At 41.2% G+C, this 25814-nt stretch overlaps 1 protein-coding gene across 1 annotated transcript in view; it reads right to left on the reverse strand.

The window, feature by feature from the left end:
• Window positions 1-1180: 1180 nt before the first annotated feature.
• Window positions 1181-25814, reverse strand: part of Tex14 (testis expressed 14, intercellular bridge forming factor) — a 79785-nt gene continuing 55151 nt past the window's right edge. The window contains exons 19-30 of the mRNA XM_052197675.1: window positions 25395-25476; window positions 24202-24264; window positions 22008-22135; window positions 20616-20821; window positions 18603-18699; window positions 16984-17058; window positions 13864-13941; window positions 12998-13091; window positions 7067-7159; window positions 4979-5088; window positions 2032-2083; window positions 1181-1465 (exon numbers count right to left, since the gene is read on the reverse strand). Coding sequence (XP_052053635.1) covers window positions 1429-1465; window positions 2032-2083; window positions 4979-5088; window positions 7067-7159; window positions 12998-13091; window positions 13864-13941; window positions 16984-17058; window positions 18603-18699; window positions 20616-20821; window positions 22008-22135; window positions 24202-24264; window positions 25395-25476 — 1115 coding nt within the window. The 3' untranslated portion in view covers window positions 1181-1428. The remainder of the gene's footprint in view (window positions 1466-2031; window positions 2084-4978; window positions 5089-7066; window positions 7160-12997; window positions 13092-13863; window positions 13942-16983; window positions 17059-18602; window positions 18700-20615; window positions 20822-22007; window positions 22136-24201; window positions 24265-25394; window positions 25477-25814) is intronic.

Genomic DNA, 25814 nt, shown 5'->3' on the forward strand with positions numbered 1-25814 from the left:
GCCTCTGCCTCCAAGATCTGTGCTTAAAGCTATGATCCACCATACCCAACCTAGATTGAAATTCTCACCAGTAAGCATTAGAGTGATCTTACGCTTATGAATTGACAATGTCACAACTACATAAGCCCCATTTCTCATGGAGTCTGCTACTGGTATCCACATTCTTGCATTTGCCTCATCAACTAGAGTAAGCTTGGAAGAGAAAGACTATAAGTCTCTGCAGTCACAGCTCCTCACGTGTAGTATCTGTAGACTTGGGTTGGTATTGTTTTGTTGCTTGCTTTTCAATTTTTTATTATATTCATTCATTCATTCATTCATTCATTCATTCATTCATTCATTCTGTGTATATGGAGGAAGACCAGAGAACCACCTCTGAGCACCAGTTCTCTCCATCTCTCATGCAGTTCCTGGTGACCAAACTGAGGCTGTCAGGCCTGACAAGTGCTTTACACGCCGAGCCATCTTGTTTGCTTCCTTTTGGAAGGGTCTCACACTTCTCAGAGTGGGTATGAATCACAGCAATCCTTCTGACTTAGCTTCCCAAGTGCTAGAATTATAGGCTAAAATTCATGAGCTACCACATGTCCATGTAACTTACTAGTTTTCTGATGGTTTTCCTCTGGTTACAATAGCAAGCAACCAAACAAATGTGTACTTGCTATTTTATCTGTGCAGAAGAAATTTTCTGCAATCTAAAAAACGTATGAGTATGCTCATCTCTAACAGGAGCTACTCTGTTTCCACAACCAAGGCCTACTACCTACCAAGACAAAAATCAAATGCTATTACTATACAACAGTGTAATGCTTCCTAGAAAAGTTGCTAATTGTGAAAATTCTACATGGACCCCGTCTAGATAGCATATTCATCTGACTAATCGTCACAAAAAGGCTAAATGAGAGAAAGCACTCATTTTTAGTTTTTCCAGTTCCATTCTTCTTGTCCCCTGATGATGTGAGATACACACTCCAAAATGTGTGGAGATGATGTTGTTTGTCTTAGAAAATACATTAGGGTATTCCTGATATCTCCTTGTAAGCTTGTTCTAGCCAGAAGGGAAATTCAGCAATCTTCCCAAACCCCTAACTAATGCACAAAAATAGATTTTTCACAACTGGCACCTAACTAGCATCAAAGTAAACACTTTATTATAGAACAAAATTATGGTTTCAAAAATTTACATCAATAAAAACAAAAGCCATTCTGAACAAAATTAAAATGTTTGCCATTATGGTTACTTTGCACTTTTCAGAAACCTGATTTAAAACAAATGATTAAGCATGCTACACATGACAGTGCCACATTATTGTGCTCATAGTAGCAGCTGAACAAAGTGTGAGTTACAGACTGGAACTACTGTCTTGAGGCCACTGAAGCAGAGAAGAAAGGAGGCCAGAGCCACAGTGCACGCACGGTCCTGTTCAGTCAGTCTGACAAGTCGCTCTGGTCCAGCACAATTATCCTGTGTGCATATATTTTAAGGGAAAAAAAAGGGAAGATTTTTGAGTTCATATGTACTTTTAAAAATTCTTGTGCACTGCTTAGGGCCACATCCCAGACCTCATATAAACCAGGCAGGCATTCTGACACTAATCTCATTTCCTAAGCCCAGTACGTATTTAGAAAACACATACACACACACACATACACACACACACACTTTCCTATTCAACTTAAGTCATAAGAAAGGAATTTCAGTCTGTATAATCAAGGCGGATAGTATCAACACATGTATCTTGGAAATGCAAAATGACTACAAAGCAACTGATAGCAGCAACATCTTTCATACTCTCTGTATATGAAAACTTGAACAGCTATCACTTATTTAAGCAAAGTTGGCATTAACGTCACCTTGCTTTTATCAAAAAAAATAAAGATATATAAAACTTTAAACTGATCAGCTTGGTATGAATTCAGTCTGTTAGTGATATTTTAGTGATATTTATTTAGATACTGGTAAATATTTTAAGTCTGCTCATGCACGCTATAAACAACAAACTCTGACCTATAAACACGCTATCTCATTACCTGGAAGGTTCAGACCAACCCAGTCGCTTCCAAAAACAGGGTTTTAGTTCATCTTGATGGAACACAGAGGAAGAAAGAGAAAAATAAAGCCTGGTTACTTTCTAGGTCGAGGGCAGTCAGACTTCGCACTCACACTGGGGTGCTCTCGAGCTCAGTGTGCTGTTTACCTACTTGTTCCACTCTAGATGTGACTTTTCTAAAAATGCAAACTGTTTCCTAAAATAGAAAACGGCTTCTTCTCCTAATGTCCTATAGCTCCCTGCCACAGCAATGCCTGACACTAATCCAAAAGTCCCTGCATTCCCTTTCCCAGTCCCCTGAGTTATCGTTCTAGTGAATCCACTCTTGGCTAAACATCCACATCCTCTGGGCTCTGTGCCAGTCAGATTTCTGGAGGAAATAAAATGTACACATAGCTGGTACAGATAAAGATTCCTTAACAAAGTGCCTATACACAAAGGTATAATTAGAGTTAAGGGAACAAACAAGGACTGACAGAGCTTCTTTTGCCTACAGCTGTGGGAAGCCTAAATGGAAAGCAGCTAACAGTGGGGATGGGACAGCAGGTAGGGAGAACTGGAGCTAGGAAAGGCAGGCTACTTATGAGGGATGCCATGGTTACCAGATGCAAGGTGTTCAGAGGCAGGAGAGGAAGTGAGGAACAATTTCCTTGTCCTCTGAAAGTCAATGACACACAGTACACTAAGGTCAGCATCCTGAGGCATAAAGCACAAACCAGGGCAGGGGAAGGACACGAAAGGACTAGGGAAAAGATGTCAGGGACACTACATGACTCAGAAGGGTGAACATCTCAGTCCCCAAGTAAAGTAAACATAGAAGAGGGAATCATTTATAAAGATAAACTAGAAGCCTCGAACTATATTACAATAGGTTTTTTTTTTTTTTGGTGTTTTTTTGTTTTGTTTTTTTGTTTTTGTTTTGTTTTGTTTTGTTTTGTTTTTGAGACAGGTTTTCTCTGTGTAGCCCTGGCTGTCCTGGAACTCACTCTGTAGACCAGGCTGACCTCAAACTCAGAAATCCACCTGCCTCTGCCTCCCATAGTGCTGGGATTACAGGCGTGCACCACCACCGCCCAGCTAAGATAGTTTTGAAGTTAAGGTTAATTTATAACATTTTTATTATTTGTAAAATCCATTTAAATTCTATAATATATGATTTCCCCAGTACTCATCTAAGCCAAATTTAAAATGCTTAAGAAGTTGTATTATATATTTATGTGCATGTGTGTGCACATGGGCATATGAAGGAGGTTATATTTATGTGCATGTATGTGCACACGGGCATAGGAGGTTAGAGGACAACTTATTGGAGTTGGATCTCTCCTTCTTCTATGTGGGTTCTGGGGATCAAACTTTGGTCCCTCAGGCTTGGTGATAAGAACCGTTAGGCACTCTACAAGCCCTTGGTTTTTATTGTTTTCTGACAGGTTCTCCCTGGCTGGCCATAAAATCCGTGGGTGATACTCCTGCTTCTACCTCCAGTAAATTTAAAGTTCCAGTAAATTTAAAGTTCTTTTGAATACATTTAAATGCAAAATAGCTCTAAAGACAACATACAGATTGAGGCTGGCCCACGGCTTGTTTTAGAAACAGAACTGAAAAGCCAGGAGTGTTGGCCCATGGCTGCAATCACAGCACCTGCTAGGTAAGAGGACTGACTGCCTTGAGTTTGAGGCCAACTGGGCTAGAGTGAGACCCTGTCTCAACAGAGGTGTGGCCAGGTAGTGGTGGCACATGCCTTTAATCCCAGCACTTGGGAGGTGGAGACAGGTGGATTTCTGAGTTCGAGGCCAATCTACAGAATGAGTTCCAGGACAGCCAGGGCTATACAGAGAAACCCTGTCTCGAAAAACCAACCAACCAACCAACAAACCAAACAAACAAACAAACAAGCAAAAAACAGAGGTATGTAGCAATGGGGGATGAGGAACTGGGGATAGCTGCTAGGACCCAACAGGGATGAGAATGTCCAACAAAGGGGAAGGGGAACCTGTAGAGACCATATCCAGAGGTTAGGCAAGGCCCCCACCGGGGGGTGGAGGGATGGCACCACCTACTCATTTTTAACCCAGAATTGCTTCTGTATAAAGGAAATACAGGGACAAAGTATAGAGCAGAGACTGAAGGAAAGGCCATCCAGAGACTGCCTTACCTAGGGATCCATCCCACATACAGAAACCAGACCCAGACACTATTGCACATGCCAATAAGTACTTGTTGACAGGAGTCTGATATAGCTGTCTCCTGAAAGGCTTTGCCAGAGCCTGACAAATACAGATATGGATGCTTAGAGCCAACCATTGGATTGAGCACAGGGACTGCAATGGAGGAGTTAGGGAAAGGACTGAAGGAGCTGAAGGGGTGTGAAACCCCATAGGAAGAACAATATCAACCAACCAGACCCCCCAGAGCTCCCAGGGACTAAACACCAACTAAAGAGTATACTTGGAGGGACCCATGGCTCTAGCTGCATATGTAGCAGAGGATAGCCTTATCTGGCATCAGTGGTAAGAGATGCCCTTGGTCCTGTGAAGGCTCAAAGTCCCAGTGTAGGGGAACGCCAGGGTGATGAGGTGGGAGTGGGTAAGTGGAGGAGCACCTTTATAGAAGCAGGAGAGGGGATGGGATAGGAGGTTTGTGGAGAGGAAACTGGGAAAGGGGATAATATTTGAAATGTAAATAAATAAAATATCCAGCAAAAAAAAAAAAAAGAAAGGTAATGCCAAAAAAAGTAAAAAAGGATAAAACAAAAACAAAAGAAAAACCCTCAAAATTGATGTTACGACAAATGCTGACCTGAACTTCAAGGAAAAGGAAATTATCCCAGGTTGTAAGATTGTATATAGCATCTGGGAAACATTTCTTAAAAGCTTTGATAGTCATCAAAGTCCAAGGACTACAGACTACATATAATTATTCATCCATACCTTCTTCCAAAGAACCTAAAAAACTGTCTGATTTCCTTCTCTCTGGCTTGATGCTTTCTTTCTTTTTTCTCTTCTGTTCAACAACATCTTGGACTTCGATTTTTCTCTCCCTTTAATGACAATGATTTAGGGCATTAAAACACAGCCTATATTCAGAAGTAAGCATAGAGTACTTAGTAATAGTGTGTGCTCCTACAGGGCAAGTGTTTAAAGAGAAAGTATTTATCTCTATTTACCTTTAGATTTTGTATATCTTTTATTTTCATTATTTATTTATTTGCTTACAGACAAGTTTCCCTATATATCCCTAATTGGCCTGGGACTCACTAAGTAAACCAGGCTGGCCATGAACTCACCGTGACCTGTATCCCTCTGTCTCCAGTGAGTTGGGATTAAAGGCATGTGTTACCATGCCAGATAAGTCTAGTTTAAATGTATGTTAACTTACTTTTTTTCTGAACTGTATGAAACAGTTACTACTACATCTACATTGTGTGATGAGAAAAACTAAGGCACAGAAAATTACATACCTAATTAGTTCTAAAGTCTATATAATCAGACTGTATCAACATTAACACTATATAGCTAGTCTCAAAGGGAAAATAAAAAGCATTTCCCTTTTATTATCAGCATTCTCTTTCAAGTTAGTGTTCACCACCTTGTCTTCATGTCCTTCAAGGCCCCTGTGATATGAGAAATCTAAGTAAGCATCTCACAGTTTAATCCACATTCCCCTTGAAAGCAGAAACAGCCACCTCTGGGGTGGGGAGAAGATAGTCACCTAGGGCAAAAGGGGGCTTTTTCCTCTTTTAACCTTAACGGACATAATCAGACACTCGAGAGTGGGCAAAGGCCTTTACGTTTATCTTCTACTTCTGTTCAAACACCCAAGACCACAGTCATCAAGTCCACCTGAGCAGCTGCACCTCTGTTGAAATGGAAAGGCTGTTTCTTCTCTATGACAACTGTGGCCATTAGAAAACCATGCTTCTCTAATACGAAAAGGTTACTTTGCAACATCTAGTGCACCAGCTGTATCCTTTGGGGCATCAGACAGCAAGCAGCCGCTGTTCACTTCAGTGTTTCAGGTAACTGAGGGAAGCTATCAAATTCTCCACTCATCGGCTCTTTTCAGGCCGAGTCTCCCTGGCTCCTCAGCTGCTCTCCTACGACCTGATTTCCAGACCTGGGACTATTGGGTGTCCTCTCTGTTGACTGCTGACATCCATTTAGAAATGTGTCCTAGGAGTCCTCCAATAGCACATGTGTGACCTGTGGTGAACTTCTCTGATCTGAATAGCTCATTTCTGTTTATCCAGCATTAATGCTATATCGACTTTTTCAGAAACTAAGTGCTGGGTATGTGAATTAAGACTTACTTCCCTCAACATAATTATAGTTAGCAATTTCCAATTTAAAAAAAAAATTATCCAGTTGGCTTGGTTTTCCACATTGTATACTTTTGGATCTAAAACGTATCAATCTTTGAAGTGTCATTTGTCCGGTTAGGTTACATTTTTGTTCGCCTGAGATCCTGTGGCCCTGTGATCCTTGGCTGACTTGGAGCTTCTGGGCAAGCTTAGTTTTAGACTTCTGAGTAGCTGAAACTACAGATCATGCAACAGTCATGCGTGGCTTTGTCCTTATCTTTTAAACACTCCACCTGTCACAGTAATTTTGGATTTTCAGTCTATCATCTGTCACATTAACATCCACTTCTAATCCACTTGTGTCATGTGAAAATTGGATACAGATGTCTTTTCTGTCTTATCGCAAAGGACTGATGAAAATGTTGAAGGTGACAGGCTAAAATCCAATCTGAGCACTCTGATACCAGTCTGATAATCAGTGTCCTGGGAGAGCAGATGGCTGGAGGAAGAGAGGCAGGTCTGAGTGAGGACAAATGTCAGGACTGGCCAATCCGCAGCAGGGCAAAGCCATCACCAGAAATACATCTCCAAGAAATTGAAAGCCTAACTACTTTCTGAAAAAAAGATAGAAACTGGGAGCTTATGGAGCCTTCTATGACCTTGTATGCTTTTTCCCTATGAAACACAAGAAAATGATTCCTTAGAAGGGAAAGAGAACCTTGTAGAGCCCTTGGTAGGGTCCAGAAGTACTGTGTTCTCCTCAGGTGACTGCAGCAATCTTTCCAGGTCCTCATCAAGAGAAGAATGAGCTCTGTCCAGGGGCAAGTAAAGATAAGAACAAGAGTCATTTCCCTCATAGCACATCACTGCACAGGCAAAGGGTCCTCAAAACTGCCACTTTCACAAGAACTGAAAGAGTATAAGGTGTGAGATTGTGCCTAGATATCAGGAGTTACTTGTTTCTAACATATATGTATACTAAAATAGTCCTTTAGTTCCTTGACAAACCCCTGGCATCCATGATATCAGTCCCTCCAATGCCAGCTGTGTCTCAATTATAGGTCATTAAATTCAGCTTTCTCTATGATGATAACTGTACATGCTTTCTATGTGTTTTTCTGAATAAGAACAACTTCTGAGGCCTAAAATGTACTTTCCATTTGTAAAAATATCTTCCATTCTATAATAGTGTCTAGGACTCACCACTCACACAGCACTGAGTAACCTGGGAATTGTGGAACACCATCTTGTGGCTGCCACTGTCAACCCTTTAGAAAAATTAAGATCAATGGCTAAGGAGAAGGGTTCAGTAAACAAAGCACTTGTCAAATAAGCATTGAGGACCAGAACCTACAAAAAAGCCATCCCACCTGTAATGCCATCATTTAGAAGGCAGAGACAGGGGCATCCCCAGGTCAAGGTGGCTAGCTAGCCAAATTGGTAAGCTTCGGGTAAGATAGCTCAGTGGGTAAAGGTGTTTGCCTGATGTCCAGAGTCAGATCCCTGTGATTCACATGGTGAAAGGAGAGAACCAACTCCTCCAAGTTGTCCTCTGACATCTGGCCACACCACCCCCCTCCCTCCACAAACAAACATACGTCAAAAGGGGGAGAAGAAATAACTAACTTTTTTTGAGACAGAATCTCATCCGAGGCTGGCTTTGAACTTCTGATCTTCCCATTTCTACCTTCTGAGTACTAGGATTACAGGTATGTGCCGGGCAGAGTCTCTATGGTGCTAAGGATGGAGCATGAAGCCTCATACATTCTAGGCAAGTCCTCTACCAACTGAGCCACAGCTCCAGGCTAAGTAACTAACTTGGTGACGAGGCACAAAGAACTTTACACTGAAGAGCCAAATGTAACTCACTTTTCTCATTCTTAAAACAGGGTCTCTATGACTGTCAACGTTTGTCTTCCTGTGTGAACTACAACATGTGCCGGCACATTCAGCACCAACTTGACCTAGGGTAACCCATCTTTTCCCCGAATAACCCACATGGCTTATTGGAGAAAGTGGCTTGAGAAGGGATGAAATAGTTACAATACACATCAGAGAGTAAAGGTTTCTCAGGGCTGGTGAGATGACTCCACAGATGAGCACCTGACACACAAGCCTGATAACCTTGATCTCCAGAACCCATTAAAAGTGGGAGATGCTACAGAGAACCCTGTCTAGGAAAAAAAAAGTGGGAGAAAACGAACTCCACAAAGCTCTCCTCTGATCTCCACACTCAGATCACAGTGCATATGTATGCTCCAAACACCACACACAAAAACACAGAAAATAATTATACATAAATTTAATAAGTAAAAATGTTCAAAGGTTTCTAAAATGTTTACCAGGGAGGAAAGTCTCCTTACTTTTACCCCTTGGTTTTCTGTCTCCTCTAAAAATAAAAAACTTTCTTCTCAGCTTTTAAGACTTTGTCTCCTACTTCTGCGATTCTGTTTTAGGCTTTTCCGTTCCTTCCTTAAAAAGAATGATTTAGCTTTTAAAGAGGGAAATACTGGATTCCCATTCTAGCCAATGAAATATAAGAAACTGTCAGCTGGGAAACTTTTGAGAAAGGTTGTGCCTTCCAAGTTACAGGGGGCAGACTCCAGTGACATCTTTCTTTGTCCTACCCTCTTCTGACATTTGCCTGCAGTGTGGACAACAGCCATCCTAACACCAGGAGATAGGTGTGGGGGAGACAGAAAAAAATAAGCCTAACTAAGTTACAGACTGTTGTGAACTGCCATATGGATGTTGGAAATGGAACCAGGGTCCTCTGGAACTATAGCCAGTGTTCTTAACTTCTGAGCCATCTCTCCAGTGCCAACTTCAACCTCTTTTTTTAAATTGCATTAAGGACTGGAGAGATGGCTCAGAAGTTAAGAGCACTGACTGCTCTTCCAGAGGTCGTGAGTTCAATTCCCAGCAACGACATAGTGGGGTCTGATATCTTCTGGTGTGTCTGAAGACAGCTACAGTGTGCTCATATACATAAAATAAATAAATCTTTTTTAAAAAGTAATAAAACTGCATTAAAATGGGCTGGAGAGGGCTGGAGAGATGGCTCAGCAGGTAAGAGCACCGACTGCTCTTCCAAAGGCCATGAGTTCAAATCCCAGCATCCACATGGTGGCTCACAACCATCCATAAAGAGATCTGACACCTTATTCTGGTGTCTGAAGACAGCTACAGTGTATTTATATATAATAAATAAATCTTTTTTAAAAAGTAATAAAACTGCATTAAAATGGGCTGGGGAGATGGCTCAGCAGTTAAGAGTACTTACTGCTCTTCTGAAGGGCCTGAGTTCAAATCCTAGCAACCATATGGTGGCTCACAACCATCCATAATGAGATTTGATGCCCTTTTCTGGAGTGTCTGAAGATAGCTACAATGTACTTACATATAATAAATAAATAAATCTTTGAAAAAGTTGCATTAAAATATTACCTACACCAAAAAGAGAGTATCTTATTCAGGGTTCTATTGCCGTAAAGAGAAACTGTCTTAGTCAGGGTTTCTATTCCTGCACAAACATCATGACCAAGAAGCAAGTTGGGGAGGAAAGGGTTTTCAGCTTACACTTCTGCATTGCTGTTCATCACAAAAGGATGTCAGGACTGGAACTCAAGCAGGGTTGGAAGCAGGAGCTGATGCAGAGGCCATGGAGAGATGTTCCTTACTGGCTTGGTTCTCCTGGCTTGCTCAGCCTGCTCTCTTATAGAACCCAAGAGCACCAGCCCAAAGGTGGTACCACCCACAAGGGGCCCTCCCCCCTTGATCACTAATTGAGAAAATGCCCCATAGCTGGATCTCATGGAGGCACTTCCCCAACTGAAGCTCCTTTCTCTGTGATAACTCTAGCCTGTGTCAAGTTGACACACAAAACCAGCCAGTACAGAAACCATGACTATGACAACTCTTATAAAAGAAAGCATTTAATTAGGGCTTGATTACAGTTTCAAAGGTTTAATTATCATTATGGTGGGAAGCATGGTGGCACTCAGTCATATATGGTCTGGAGAAGAGAAGTAGCTGAGAGTTCTACATCTGGATCCACAAGGGCCACTGGGCCTGGCTGGGTTTCTGAACCCTCAAAGCCCATCCAAATTGACACACTTCAACAAGGCCACGCCTCCTAACCCTTTAAATAGTGCCACTCCCTATTGACTAAGCATTCAAACATATGCGTCTATGGAAGCCATTCTTCAAACCACTACACACAGCTCAGCAGTTAAGGACATTTGCAGCTCTTCCGGAGGGTTCAATTCCCAACACCCACATGTGTGTATGTGGTAATACATCCTTTAAAAAAATCCTTCAGGTTGTGCTCAAGAGTGTGAAACTCACCTCTTCCCAGTCCTGGCCAATATTAGAAATAACAAGTGGCAAAGGCGAGGAGAAAGTGGAACACTTGTACATGGTAGATGGGAGCACAAAATGGTGTAGCTGCTATGGAAATCAGTGCAATGATTACTTAAAAAATTAAAAATAGATTTACCATATGATCTAGAAATATCATTTCTGGGTATATATCAAAATAACTGAAGGCAAGAGAGTGGAAAGATTGCTTAGGAGTTAAGAGCACTATTGCTCTTAGAGAGGACCTGAGCTTAGTTCTCAGAACCACTATTAACTCTCTTTTGATTTCTTCAGACTCTTCTGAGTGCACATGATGTATATACACTAGTACATGCATAAGCACACACACACACAAATGTACATACACTGACATACACACACACGCAAATGTACATACACTGGCACACACACACTGAAGTACATACACTGACACACACACACACACACACACACTTATGTACATATACTGGCACACATATATACACAAAAAATAATAAATCTTTTAAAAATTGAAAGCAGGGCCTCAAAACCAGCCTAGAGTTCCATCAACAGATAAACCAGGAAGAAAACATGAAGCCCGATGTGATGGAACATGCCTGCAGCCTCAGCACTCCAGGGCTTAAGGCAGAAGGCCTGGCACATGTTTGTATTTTGATGTTAATTCTGCTGCTTCTGCAAGAGGAGCTGCCCCTAACAAGAAGTAGATCATGTATAGTGATAGATCTGCCCAAACTAGACATCTAACTTATTGTAATGGTTTATATATGCTCGTCCCAGGGAGTGGCACTATTAGAAGGTGTGGCCCTGTTGGAGTAGGTGTGTCACTGAGGGTGTGGGCTATAAGACCCTCACCCTAGCTGCCTGGAAGTCAGTCTTCCACTAGCAGCCTTCAGATGAAGATGTAGAACTCTCAGCTTCTCCTGCACCATGCCTGCCTGCATGCTGCAGGCAAAGCCATGTCCCTGCTTTGATGATACTGGACTGATCCTGTAAGTCAGCCCCAATTAAATGTTGTCTTTTATAAAATTTGCCTTGGTCATGGTGTGTCTGTTCACAACAGTAAACCCTGACTAAGACACTTGTAATAACTTAGTGTATGTGTTTTTATATGGGTTTATTGAAGAAATTACCACAACAGGCACAAGGTCAAATACAGCCTAGGAAACAGTGTCAGACCCTGTCTCAAACAAAGGAAGTGCTAAGTATACATTCTCTGAATAGGAACAAGGCCCATGAGCTGGCTCTGCAGGGAAATATCTGCCACTCAAGCCTGACTAGCTAAGTTCAATCCTTAGGACCCACGGGCTAGAAGGAAAGAACCAACACCCCCAAGTTTTTCTCTAACCTTCCTATAAACACTGGTATGTGAACATGTATAAGCATACTCATTCTCTCTCTCTCTCTCTCTCTCTCTCTCTCTCTCTCTCTCTCTCTCTCTATCTCTGTCTGTCTCTCTCTCTCAAAAGAATGAAATTATGACATTTGTAGAAAAGTGGATAGAATTTGGGATATCATTATATTAAAAACACTCCAGCCAGGCAGTGGTGGTACACGCCTTTAATCCCAGCACTTGGGAGGCAGAGGCAGGCAGATTTATGAGGCCAGCCTGGTCTACAGACTGAGTTCCAGGACAGTCAGGGCTACACAGAGAAACCCTGTCTCAAAAAACAAAAAACAAAGCAAAACAAAACAAAAACAAAAATATTTCAAAAACTTTTACGTGAACCATCATGGATAGTAACTATATAATTAACACTGAGCTGTACACTTTAAATTTGTTAAGACAAGTGATTAAATATATGTATTTTAATCACAAAGTATAAATGACTAGGAGGAAGGGTCCCAAGCTCCCATCCTGCCCTGTGGATCTCTAGGCAGTTAATGATTGCTGGGGGAGGAGAGACTTGTTCTTCAGTGATGTAGCCACTGGTGAGGTGTTTGTGTTTCTATAAGTAACTCCTCACCCACCCTCCTGTGAGAATACCTACTGATGCTCATCAGGTCACACACCTTTCACAAAAGACAGGAGAGAAGAAGGGAACTAGTGAGGGAGAGAGGAGAGGGTGGTGGGAGGCGCACTTGATAAAAACACATTGTATACATGTATGAAAACACCAGCATGAGGCTTACTCTATATAATTAATACATGCTAATATAAAAACCCTAGCAATGAAGAAAGGAGAATAAAGAAAAAATTATTCTGTTTCTTATTTGTTAATATAACAAAAACTAATACACACACAATTTAAAAATCCTTTCAAAAGTCTAGGTTTTTGTTTTGTTTTGTTACCTCTCCGTGTCTTCCAGATCCTGAATTTCTCTGCTGGAAAGAAAACTGCCATCTTTACTACTGTTGGTTTCTTGTTCTTCCACATGCTTTTTATCTAAAGCAATCGAGAGAGCTAACTTTATTAAACTGAAAAATGCTTAAGTGTATGCTTTGAAAGAAACTGTAAAAATCAAGGCCATCAGTCCTTCTGCAATGCATCAGCCCCACTTTCCCAGGAAAGCAGAGGGCCAGGTGGCAGTCCGCAGGGCACCAGCATCACAACAGCTGCTGCTGGGGTCTTGGGAGATCTCTGGTGCCAGGTGAAGCTACAGGAAACCTAGCCCGTGCCACGTGCAGAGAACTAGACAAAGCGAAGCAAAGAAGGCACACAACAGAGGAGGCCAACAACTCTAAAAATAGACCACACAATTGAACTTTAGGACACTTCCCTTTCTTGCTTCCTAGATGTTCCAAAGGTAGAACTTCACAGAAGGAATTTGTGTGGGATAAGGTTGATTCCTTTCATGTATGCCAAGCATTTTACAAACACTGTCTCCTTTCATCTGGCCAGCAGACCTATGAAAGGAAGAGGACTAACTCGTGCTAATTATTTAGTGTATCAGGCACTGTGTGTAGAGCTGTTACGTAGCATGAGATAGGAACTATTGTTCCCATTTCACAGATAAGAATATGTCTTATCTGTGATATAATTCAGAAATTCAGATAAAGTTCAGAAATGAAATAGTTTGTTGGATAACATTAGCTGGTAGAATCAAATTAAAATGGAATTGTACCCAACCTAACTCATACTCTCCCACGTACACCACATGCTCTTAAGAGCTGTATTATGTAAAAGCCTCATGCATAAAGCCCTGGTATCAGCTTACCATTTTCAGTGACATTCAGATCATGTGCTGTGTTCTCATGTGACACCATGGATGAGACCTGCTGCTGCTTCAGTTGCTCTGTCACAGTACAAAAGCAGAGGGCGACTTATCCTACCTTTCCACACTACACCATCTTCTAGGACAATGGCTCCCAGAGGCCAGGCCTCAGACCAGCTCTCTTGGTAAAACCCAAACCTACTAAATCTGAACCTCTGGCAGTTTAACTCAATCATATTTACATGATTCTAACTCCTGATTCAGTCACTACTTTAGTACACTCTTGAGTTCAAAAGGAATTCTTCAGGTAAGAAATCCCCAAATAACATTTGATAAAGGATTTTTAAACAATTGACAGTAGATGTGGTGGCACATTCCTACAATCTCAGTACTCAGGAGACACAAGGAGAAAAACGTCTTTAAGTTTGATGTCAGTCTGAACTCCATAGCAAGTTCTAGGCTAGTCAGGACTATAGAATGAGACCCCGTCTCAAAACAAAATAAAACATTAGGAGGAATGTGGTACGCACCTATAATCCCGGGACGTGAGAGGTAGAAACAGAAACTTGTAAAGGTCAGCCTTGGCTGCATACATGGAGTTCAAGGCTAGACTGTATTACATGAACCTTTGTTTCAAACAGTAGTAACAGCAAACAAACAAAAGGCCAGCTAGATTATTCAATGGGTTAAGGCACTTGTACACAGGATGGCCTGAATTTGATTTCTGGGACCCATTGGCTTGAAGGCAACAGACAACTCCTTCAAGCTGTCCTCTAATCTCCACACGGGCTCTATGATTATGTTCATTTATGTACACACACACACACACACACCACAAATGTAAAAATGTAAAAAAAAAACTAAAAAAGAAAACAGGCTGGGTGTGATGGTGTACACCTTTAACACTAGCACTTAGAAAGCAAAAGCAGGCACATTTCTCTGAGTTTCAGAATTATACATGTACCCTGCCTTCAAAACAAAACAACAAGGGTGAGGGTGAGGGTGAGGGTGAGGGTGAGGGTAAGGGTGAGGGTGAGGGTGAGGGTGAGGGTAAGGATGAGGATAGGCAACACAGAGGTCTAGGTGCCAGGTATTAAATGTTTATGTGCATCAGCTCAGGATTCATGTTCACAAACCTAACAACAGCCCTAGGACACTGACTATATTCTTTTTATTTCTGGTTTTCAGATGAGGAGCAACAGCACTGAGAGCAGAGCTGAGGAGGGGCCTGGGAGCATAGCTATTGAAATGGGGAAAGTGAAAGAGGGTTAAGAAACTTTCATAAATGGAAAAGATTTAAGTAGGAGATTTGAGACTGAGTCCAGGAAATCTTAGCTCTAAAGTTTATGCTCCTAACTTTGATTTTAAAAATAAAATTTAAGATTTAAATTTTATTTGTGTGTGTGTGTGTGTGTGTGTGTGTGTGTGTGTTCAACATTTATATTTTGTGTCCTCGGAGATTGTAAGAGGGCCCTAGACCCCTTGAACTGCTACAAATGCTTTTAAGCCGCTATATAGGTGCAAAGAACTAAAGCCAGGTCCTCTGCAAGAGCAGTAAGTGCCCTTACCTGCTGAGCCAACTCTGCAGCCCCCTAATCCTGACTTTATACTCTCAGTAGCAGAGCAATCTACAGATGTCTCCATCCATGTCATTTTGAGGAGGGGGAGTTATGTCTAGGCAGTGCTTGTCTGCTCCCTTCCTACTTGTAGTGATTTGAATAAGCTTGGCCCATGGGAAGTGGCACTGTTAGGAGGTGTAGTCTTGTTGGAAGTGTGTCAGTGTCAGGGTAGGTTTTGAGGTGCTAAGCTCAAGCTCTGCCCAGTGCAGAAGAGAGCCAGCCTCCTCCTAGCTGCTTGCAGAAAAGAGTCTCTCGCCTGCCTTTGGATCAAGAGGTAAAACACTCAGTTCCTTCTAGATGTCATGCCTGCCTGCACGCTGTCATGCTTTCCATCATGATGATAATGGATGGAACCTCTGAAACTGTAGGACAGCCCCAATTAAATGTGTTATAAGAGTTGCCTTGGTCATGGTGTCTCCTTATAACAATAGAAACCATAAGACACTACTGTTAGTAAACTGCTACCTGACAGCTCTTGAGCTCAACAGTTTCTTGCTGCTCTTAAATGATCACCTATACCAGAATTCTAAAAGACCTTTAAGGCTACTGTCAGGGGTCTAGACCTCTGGATGTGAACGTTCCAAAACAGCAGGAGATAAATCCGGAGGATTCCTACAGGTCTTTTCAGAAAAAAAGAAGACATCAGTGATAGTACTATAATTGCTCAAGTTCATTAGGTCAAAGGACAGGCATTGAAGGTTATGCCAAGGAGCCCAGAGGATAGCTATGCTTTGAGTCAGAGCATTAAGTCTTCATTCCTTATGAGTCATAAGACCTCAGAGATCCTGAAAATCAACTGGTGGCCCTTGAGAAATTCTACATTGGCCCTACACCAAGAATTAGACCATCACAGATCAGAGGAGATTGACCTTCTAAAGATAAGGGCTACACACTTCCAAGGAATATCTTCAGATTGAAAGGGATATTAACAATTCCTTTAATCAAGGGAGTTTATCATCTAGACATGGTAGGACACTTGGAGGCTGAGGCATAAGGACTGAGGATTTAAGGCCAGTCTGGCTATGAAGTGCACTCTAGACCAGCCTGAGCTACATAGATAGCAAGACCCTATCTCAAAAAATGAAAACAAAACAAAAACCTCACAAAAATTAGTTCATAACCATAAAACATCTGAATTTTGTTACTTTACCTTACAGTGTTTCCCATGAACCCTTTAGTAACAAATGACAAAATAAATGGGCTAATTATCCTGGCCACACTGTGGACCACTTGATTCAAAAACTGTCCCTTCCTGAATTAGTACATTCGTTTTTGATTGTTTTGATTTTTGAGACAGTGTTTCTCTGTGTGTAGCTCTGAATTCACCTGCCTATGCTTCCCAAGTGCTGGAATCCACCACCCAGCCTGAATCTGGACCCTGAACCACTACTTCATAGTTCTTTTTGTACTAGTGGATACCTAAGGGAAAGAAACCATAATGCGGACAGTAACCATAACCAACAGGGGCAGGGTGTCCAAAACAGGGGTACTGAACACTTCTTACCAATTTCATCAAGTAGCTCCTGAGCTGGTGGTGGAAGTTCATCAAGATGATGTTGACAGGTGGCTTCTGCTAGTTCTTAAAAAAGATCAAGGGGAAAATGACTGAACAACCCCTAGACCTGAATGACTGTCTAGGCTTCCCATGGCCTTGAGGCCTTCTCAATGGTGAAATAAACTAAAGAGTCTGAGAGCACCTAACACAGCATTCCTAGGAGAGGCCTCCTTGATATCTGATGGCTTCTACTCTCCACTTTCATCCCACGTACGCCACTCTTGGCATAGGACACCTTTCCAAAGGACACGTGTCAGATACGGTCCAGATTCTCACTAAGAGGCCTGGGGATGGTTTGGAGCAGGCTGTGAGAGAAGCAGAGGTCATGGACCAGCAGACATGAACAGACACCAAGCAAGGAGGCTGTTCTCTGTACATTATCAGGCCAGGAGATAGGGAAGCAACCATATTTTGGGCCTTTCCCCAAGTGCTTAATTACATATAATAAACCCTTCTATATAACATACAGAACTTCTTTTCCCTGGAGAGAAACTCCAAGACCCATAGCAAAGGTCTTAGACATTGAAATTACTGCAACAAAAGCAATTTGCTCTGGAAAGTTTTAGCATTCTTGTATGATTTGAAAACTGTCTTCTAAGAAATCTATTCTAAGGAAAGGATCAAAGAGTCAAAGCATACATACAAAGGATAAACCTTGGAAAACAATATAAATTTTCAAATAAGAGAAGTGTACTATTACATAGCTGCTATATATTTATTATCATTGTTAATTATATATAAGTACATATATAATATATAATTCCTAATTATAAGAGGAAATGCTCAAAATACAATTAATCTTTACTGTTTACAAGGAAGTATTTCTAGAATCTCTTAGCCTGGCAATATCAAAAATCCATGGGTACTCAAGTTCTTTATACAAAGTGACACACTGTTGATGGCTTATGATAATACCTAGTATAATGCAAATGCTATGTAAACTGCTGATATATTATACTGTTTAGTTAGGGAAGAAAGACGAAACAAAGCAGATCTACATGTTCAATGCAGCAATCTTTTTCAAATTCTTTTCATTTGCCACTAGTTGAACTCATGGATATGGAACGAACAGGTAAGAAATCTGAGCATGTCAAGGGGAAACTTCTATATGGCACAGTAAGGTAAAATATAGTAAATATTAGAACAATAGTTAATATATATTCCTAAAACTGAAACAATGTACCACAAATGTATAACACAGCAAGCTGTGCTGTGAATAGCTAATCATTTCTTTCTTTCTTTTGAGACAGGATTTCTCTGTATAGCCCTGGCTGTCCTGGAACTCACTCTGTAGACCAGGCTGGTCTCGAACTCAGAAATCCGCCTGCCTCTGCTTCCCACAGTGCTGGAATTACAGGTGTGAGCAACCACGCCCGGCTTAATCATTTCATTTTTAAAACTTTTTCTTATTTACCTAGTTTTCTATAATGAGTATGTTTTACTTTTATAATCAGCGAAAGTAATGTTTTGTTTAAACCACATGTCACATCAAAGCCTGATGAACATCAACTCAAGCTTTCTTAGACCAGCTTACACTTATGAACTCCTTTAATATTAAACAAGGGTACCTCCAGGTGGGCTCCTCCTCTTGGTAGCATGGGTTGATGTTACAAATGCCGTAGAATTGTTAGAAGAGCCAGCCCCACTGAACATACACAATCTTTTCTATAAAAATAATACATACAATGTGGTAATTAGTATGTGCACTGAGTAAAAGGACAGATGTAGCTCATTCATTGACATTTATCTTGGACAGTAAGTTACAAATTCAACAAGTCACCTCTTCTGGGAAGCCTTCTCAACGCTGTCTGCTGGGCACTTGGCAATCACACTAGGCCTGCCCTCCTCACTAAGGCATTGGTAACTTTAAGCTAGGGCCTGTGCCTTTCTTATTTAGGTTTGGATATGGCACCTGACACTTAGACTCTTCCCAGTTAACAGTTCACTGAGTGAAAGGGTCAGATTCCTGGTTACTTTCTCACTTCTAAGTGGAACATTTGTGAACCAAATACCAAAAAGAAAAAAAAGAAAAAGAAAAGAAAAGAAAACCATTTACAATCAATTTTCCACTAAGTACTAAAGAAAATAACCAGTCTGCTTCTAGAGGGTGTCACAGTTAGCTTTTGTTTTGTTTTGTTTTTTGTTTTGTTGAGACAGGGTTTCTCTATGTGGTCCTGGCTGTCCTGGAACTCACTCTGTAGACCAGGCTGGCCTCGAACTCAGAAATCTGCCTGCCTCTGACTCCCAAGTGCTGGGATTACAGGCGTGTGCCACCATGCCTGGCCACAGTTAGCTTTAATGGTCACCTTGATATACCTAGCAAAAAGGAACCTTAGTTGAAAAATTGCCACCAACAGATTTGCCTCTAGGCACAGCTGAAACATTTTCTTCATTGCTAATTGATGTAGGGAAGCCTTAGACCACAGTGGGCAGGCAGTCCTATCCCTAGGCAGGTGGTCTAGACTATCTAAGAAAAGTAGTTGAACAAGCCAGAAGAAGAAAGCCAGTAAACAATTATGATTTGAATGAGAATGGCTCTCGTGGGCTCATATATTTGAATATCTGGTTTCTAGCTGGTGGACTATTTAGTAAGGATAAGGAGGTGTAGCCTTATTGAAGAATGTATATCACCTAGAATGAGCTTTAAGGTTCCAAAAGCCATGCCAGGCCCAGTTTGTGCTCTCTGCCTACAATCTGTGAGTCAGATGTGAGGTCTCAGTTACTGCTTCAGTGTCATGCCTGCCATGCTTCTGCCACGATGGTCATGGACAAACTCCCTGAAACCGTACGCAAGCCCCTGGCTAAATGCTTCCTTTCATAAGTTTCTTTGGTCATGATATTTATTACAGCAATAGCAGTAACCATGACAACAATGTTTCTCCATGGTTTCTGCTTCAGATCTTACCACCAGGTTACTGCCTTGAGTTCCTACCTTGGCTTTCCTGGATGAAGGACTATAACCTGTAGGCCAAATTTACCAAGCAGTTGGTCCTGGCCAATGTTTTATCTCAGCAACAGAAATCAAACTAGTAGAGAGAGTCAGCCAAAAGTTTTGGGTGTTTGTGTGGTTGTCAAGACAGGGTTTCTCTGTATAGCCTTGGCTGTCCTGGAACTCACTCTGTAGACTAGGCTGGCCTCAAACTCACAGAGATAAGCCTGCCTCTGCCTCCCGAATGCTGGAATTATAGGTGTGCACCACCACCTCCCAGCCAGCTCCCTGACTTGTTCAAAAGGTTTTAAATAAGCAGTATTAATCAGGAATTTGTAGTTTTCTTTTAAAAACTAAACATTTGCAATATGAGTGAGAAGAAAGAAGAACATGTGGATGAGGAGAAAGTGATAGAAATGAGCTCTCCCTGCAGTGTCAGGGAGACCACGCAGTGCTCGAGGAAGCAGCAGGCTTCAAGAAGCAAAAGGGAACTCTCCCACAATGCAGTCTGGGGAGAGGAAGCCCAGGGACGCCTGGAAGGAATCTAGTGTATTCCTTGCTTCTCAGCAAATCTGGAGAAGTCTTAGCCTTTCGATCACTGAGGGCTTTGAACTGACCTCATGAAAGTGTAAAACAAAACTCGGGCACTTACAGAGTCAGTTAGTTTGGCAGACAGGGATTTAGAAGAAGCAAGGAGAGATTCTAGGCTCTTAGCTCTCTCTCGGACAGTTGTAAATTTGGCAGACAAAGTTCTCATAGCTTCTTGACCATTCCAATAAAACGTAGATCCTCTTTTAACATGAAATGTGGTATTTTCAAGGCAGTCTTCATAGTGACTAGCAGCTGAAGAAATTGACTCTAGGAGAAAAGAGGGCAATAAATGTCTAAATTCTTTACATTTTAAACAAAATAACCACAAAACTGTAACTATGCCAGGAATTTTCCAAATTGCTAATAACTGAAACAACCATGAATCTGAGATAGCTTCTCTAGTCTAAAACTCTGTATTCTAGGTTCTCAAGGCAAATGTGTACACACACACACACACACACACACACACACATAAACTTGGCCATCAAAATGAAATAAAGGGAAATTAAACCACAAATTTACTAGAAGTAAGAACAAATAAATATAAATATTTGATGCTGGTTATATCTGGTAGCAGGAGTCAAGGACTGTATGTTTAGGCAGAAAGTCGTGTTTTCAAAATCCAGTGTTTCTGCAGTTACTGCAGAGGTGCTTGTGTGCTGGAATGTTTGCACAACTGCAATCTAACACTAACCTTCAAACATTACCCACAGCACCAGCACCACCACTTCTACAACTTCTAATGGAAACTCAGGGTCATACATAACCTACTGCCTTAGTTTCCCTGCATTCTCAAAAAAAGTTAAAAAAAACGTGAACTGGTAAAGAAAACTGGTTTCTTATAGTTTTAGAGAGAGAGAGAGAGACAGAGACAGAGACAGAGACAGAGACAGAGAGACAGAAAGAAAAGAAAACTGGTTTCTTATAGTTTTAGAGAGAGAGAGAGAGAGAGAGAGAGAGAGAAAGAGAGACAGAGATAGAGAATTGCCTTGGCAATTTTGCATTTTCTGTACAATCATGTGAGGGCAGTGCTAGGGACCTGTTTCAGTGGTAAAGAACTTGCTTGGTTTTACAAAGTCCAATATTTGATCTCCAATATTAACAGAAAGTAAACAAAAAACAACTCATGAGATATGGATATTTAACTATGAGAATGAAATTGACTATTTCTAAGGGGAAGGCAGCCCAGTGCTAAAACCCAACTTTCCTCCATTTGTAGTAGGCTGTCTCCAGCAGGGAGAGTCTATTACACTGGAACACCATACCTCTACCTGGAGGGTCTGCTACACTGTAACACCAAAACCCTACCTGGTAGTACACAGAATAACTGTTTAGTTCTCTTTAAAAACCACTTTTTGGAAGAAAATAGTCACCCTGACTTATGCCCAATCATGGCAAATAGCAAAGGCCTGTGAATTTCTCTTCAAAAACATTCTTCCCTGTATATGACTACCTGGGCTGAGCGGAGTACTGGCACTAGTAGGTGCATGTTTTAATTTAGGTGTTTTGCACGAGGTTTCCTTAAAACAGCCATCTTGTTCACAGGTGATGCTGGAAAAGTCTTGAATGTCTGTCAGTGATCTAAAGAATTAAGAACACATAACAAGCTGGTCATAGTGGTACAACTGTGTTATCCCTGCAGTTTTGAGGCTAAGGCAGGAGGATTGCATGATTTAAAGGCTGTCCTAAGCTACACAGTTCAAAGCCAACCTGCAACATTGGAAGATTCAATCTTTAAAGGAAAAAAAAGGTACAAAGTAATTGTTAGATATGGAGAGATGTTTGGAAAAATAGAATAATACATTCCTGATAAGAACATCTTTTATTTTGATAAGTTTGAGCTCACCACAGACTGGCCTTACCTTATGATCTTATGGCTTCAGGCTCCTTAATCTAGGGTGTACAGATATATACCACCATGTCCTGCTCCAATAAGAACTTTTAAGAGTATAGCTTTGCTAAAATTATTACTTGTCAATAGATTTAGACTATCTTAAAGAAACTATTAAGAAAAATCTTTAAGCTGGGCAGTGAATGGTAGCACACACCTTAATTCCAGCACCAAGGAGACAGAGGCAGATGAATTTTTGAGTTCAAGTCTAGTTGGTCTACAGAGTGAGTTCCAGGACAGCCAGGGCTACACAGAGAAACCCTGTCTCTGAAAAAACCAAAGAGAGAGAGAGAGGGAGAGAAGCCTTGTCTGGGAAAAAACAAAATAAACAAAATAAACAATGGTGGTGGGAGATAAATATCTTTAAAAGTAGGGCTGGAGAGATGGCTCAGCAGATTCAATTCCCAGCACTCACAAGATTGACCATAGCTATCTGCAACTCCAGTTCCAGGGGCCTCTAATGTCATCATCTGGCCTTCTTGAGCATTGCATAAAAGCAATATACACACTTGCATGCAAAACACCAGTAAAAATAAAATAAAATGTAAAGATACCTATCTTCAAAAAAAAAAAAAGATTCTGGGGGAAAAAAAGAGAAAGAGAGAAAGATTCTGGGACCAGGAGTACTAGTAGCTTCCTTATGTCCTTAATTTCGACACTTGGGAGGCTAAGGCAGGAGGACTGCTGCAGGCCAAACTGCAAGCCACACAGACTGCAAGCCACACAGACTGCAAGCCACACAGACTGCAAGCCACACAGACTGCAAGCCACACAGACTGCCTTCACTTTGAGGCTAGCTTAGGCTACAGTGACTCAAGAAAAACAAACAAACAAACAAACAAAATAACAACAAAAACCAACCCAAACCAAAACAACAAACAGCTGGGGCAGGGTCAGGGAACATGAACATGTCCACAGCCCTCTCACTACCAAACCAAGAGACAACAAACAGAGATGCTGAGCTTGGGAGGTGGTATGGTAGCAGAGCATTTGCCAAGCACATGACAAAAAGGCCCTGGAGTTCGAGTCTGGGCACCACAAAACAAAAAAATATGTAACTTGTAACATATTTTGGCTGAGAAAAATAAACTATTACCACTTATGAAAGGATATTTATATAGAAAGTACATGAACCTATCTCAGGTAGTAAACTTAGTAGCATCATAATTCCCATCACTCTATGTCCTTGATTATAAGATGCTATTATAATAGAGCATATCGTCAATTTAAAAATGGCTTTCTGGTGAAAGAAGAAAGATATTAATGTTAAATATATTTATGGTAAAAATAAGAGCTGGGCTGGAGAGATGGCTCAGCGGTTAAGAGCACTGACTTTTCTTCCAAGGTCCTGAGTTCAAATCCCAGCAACCACATGGTGGCTCACAACCATCCGTAATGAGATCGGATACCCTCTTCTGAAGTGTCTAAAGACAGCTAATGTACTTACATATAATAAATAAATATTTAAAAAAAAGAATAAGAGCCATGAGGATGCTCAGAGGATGCAGGCACTTGCCGCACAAGCTTGGCAGCCTAAGTTTGATCCTGGAGCCCACGTGAGTGCAGAAGTAGAGAACCAACTCTACGGAGCTGTCCTCTCCCTCCACATGCATATCAAGGTGTGCTTGAATATCTTAATGATGATGATAATAATAATAATAATAATAATGAATGGGAGAAATATGGATTTTTACAAACAAGGAAATATTTCCATAAAACTATACAATTATCCTTAGCTACTCTTTGGTGGCCATACATGTTTTTCTCTTTCAGTTCCTTTGGCGTCTCCTCTAATGTCTCCTCTTGTTCGTCTTCAGCACTGTGAGAGAAAAAGTAAGAACATTAATAAGTTCCTCGCCAGTCTATGTTAGGCTGCGAGCCTAATCAGTTCACCAGCATAGGGTAAGAGGCAATAGAAAAAGCACTAAGTTCAGAAGCAGAAAGTGTGGTTTCTAGTTCTGGTCCCAGTGTTCACTAGTCACAAGCACTTTGGCATCACTGAATCTCAATTCTTCTCCATATATTGGACAAATACTCTCAAAGGGTGACCCCGACTCTGAAGTAAGCCAACTGGTTTATATGACAGAGAGCAGGCTCCTCCAGAAGCCAGCAAAGCACAGGGACTTTGCTGGGAGGCAGACAGGAGGCTTTAGCAACTGGGACACAGCTTCCTGGTACAGAAGACCAAGAAAGGCTTGCACTAAGAAACTCCAGAAGAGATACTGAAAACAAATGACCCATTTTCTACTTCAACCAATGCTTAAGTTTCAATTTCAGTTCTCACAGTTATAGAACTATAATCAGATCCCATACTAAATCTTTCCCTATGTCTTTACATAGGGAAAAGACAGACAGGCTGGCGTGTGTCTTTGTAGCCTTAACTGTCCTAGAACTCAATCTGTAGACCAGGCTAGCCTTTATTTAACTCAAGAGATTCACCTGCTTCTGCCTCCTGAGTGCTAGATTTAAAGGCATGTGCCACCAGTACTTGGCTTATAATTTTAATTCCTATGTCAGTAGTCTCAGAATTATTATTCCAATTTTATTTGTTTGTTTATTTTGAGGCCGAGTTTCACTATATATCCTTTGCCTGTTCTAAAACTTGCTATGTAGACAGGCTGGCCTTAAACATGTAATGCAGGGATTAAAAGCCAGTGCCACCAGATATGGCTTTATCATTTCTGCTTTAACGATGTTATGGCAGAGATCCAGAAACCTATAAACAAGTCATATGGACAGAATGTCAAAAGCAAGGATCTCGGTGCAAATGATTACTCCTTTGCACTACCTGTTAAATTCTGCTGAACAAGTTCTGGCATTTTTAAGTTGTGCAGAGCTAATTTGTATAGTGGGTAATACATCTAAAGGCAAGCAATACATAAATCTAATCACTTTCACCAATAAACATTGCTTCTGAGCCTAAAGTGAGGAAGAAGGTAACAGCCATACCATTGAATAGCTTGAAACTGAGGCTTGGTCAAAATCTCAGCATTCGTTCCAAAGATTTCTCTTATATGAAAATTTTCTTCAACTGAAATAATAAAGAAATGTATTTTTACTTTAATCCCAGCACTTGGGAAGCAGAGGCAGGCAGGTCTTGGGAGGCAGAGTTCAAGGCCAGTCTGGTTTACACTGTGAGCAACCAGAGCAACATAGTGAGACCCTGTCTCAAAAACCAAATAGATGATGATGGTTGCCGTCGTCATTGTCGTCGTCGTCGCCATCGTCATCATCATCATCGTCATTTAGGTTGGGCTTTAAGCAGAAGCACTTGCTCAGAAGCTCGACAGCCTAAGTTAGGTCTCTGGATCCCACAAGGTGGCAGGAGAGAACGGACTAAAAGTTGGCTTCAGGAACCATGTGTGCCAT

This window comes from Apodemus sylvaticus, chromosome 10, assembly GCF_947179515.1.
Source record: "Apodemus sylvaticus chromosome 10, mApoSyl1.1, whole genome shotgun sequence".
NCBI classification, from domain to species: Eukaryota; Metazoa; Chordata; class Mammalia; order Rodentia; family Muridae; genus Apodemus; species Apodemus sylvaticus.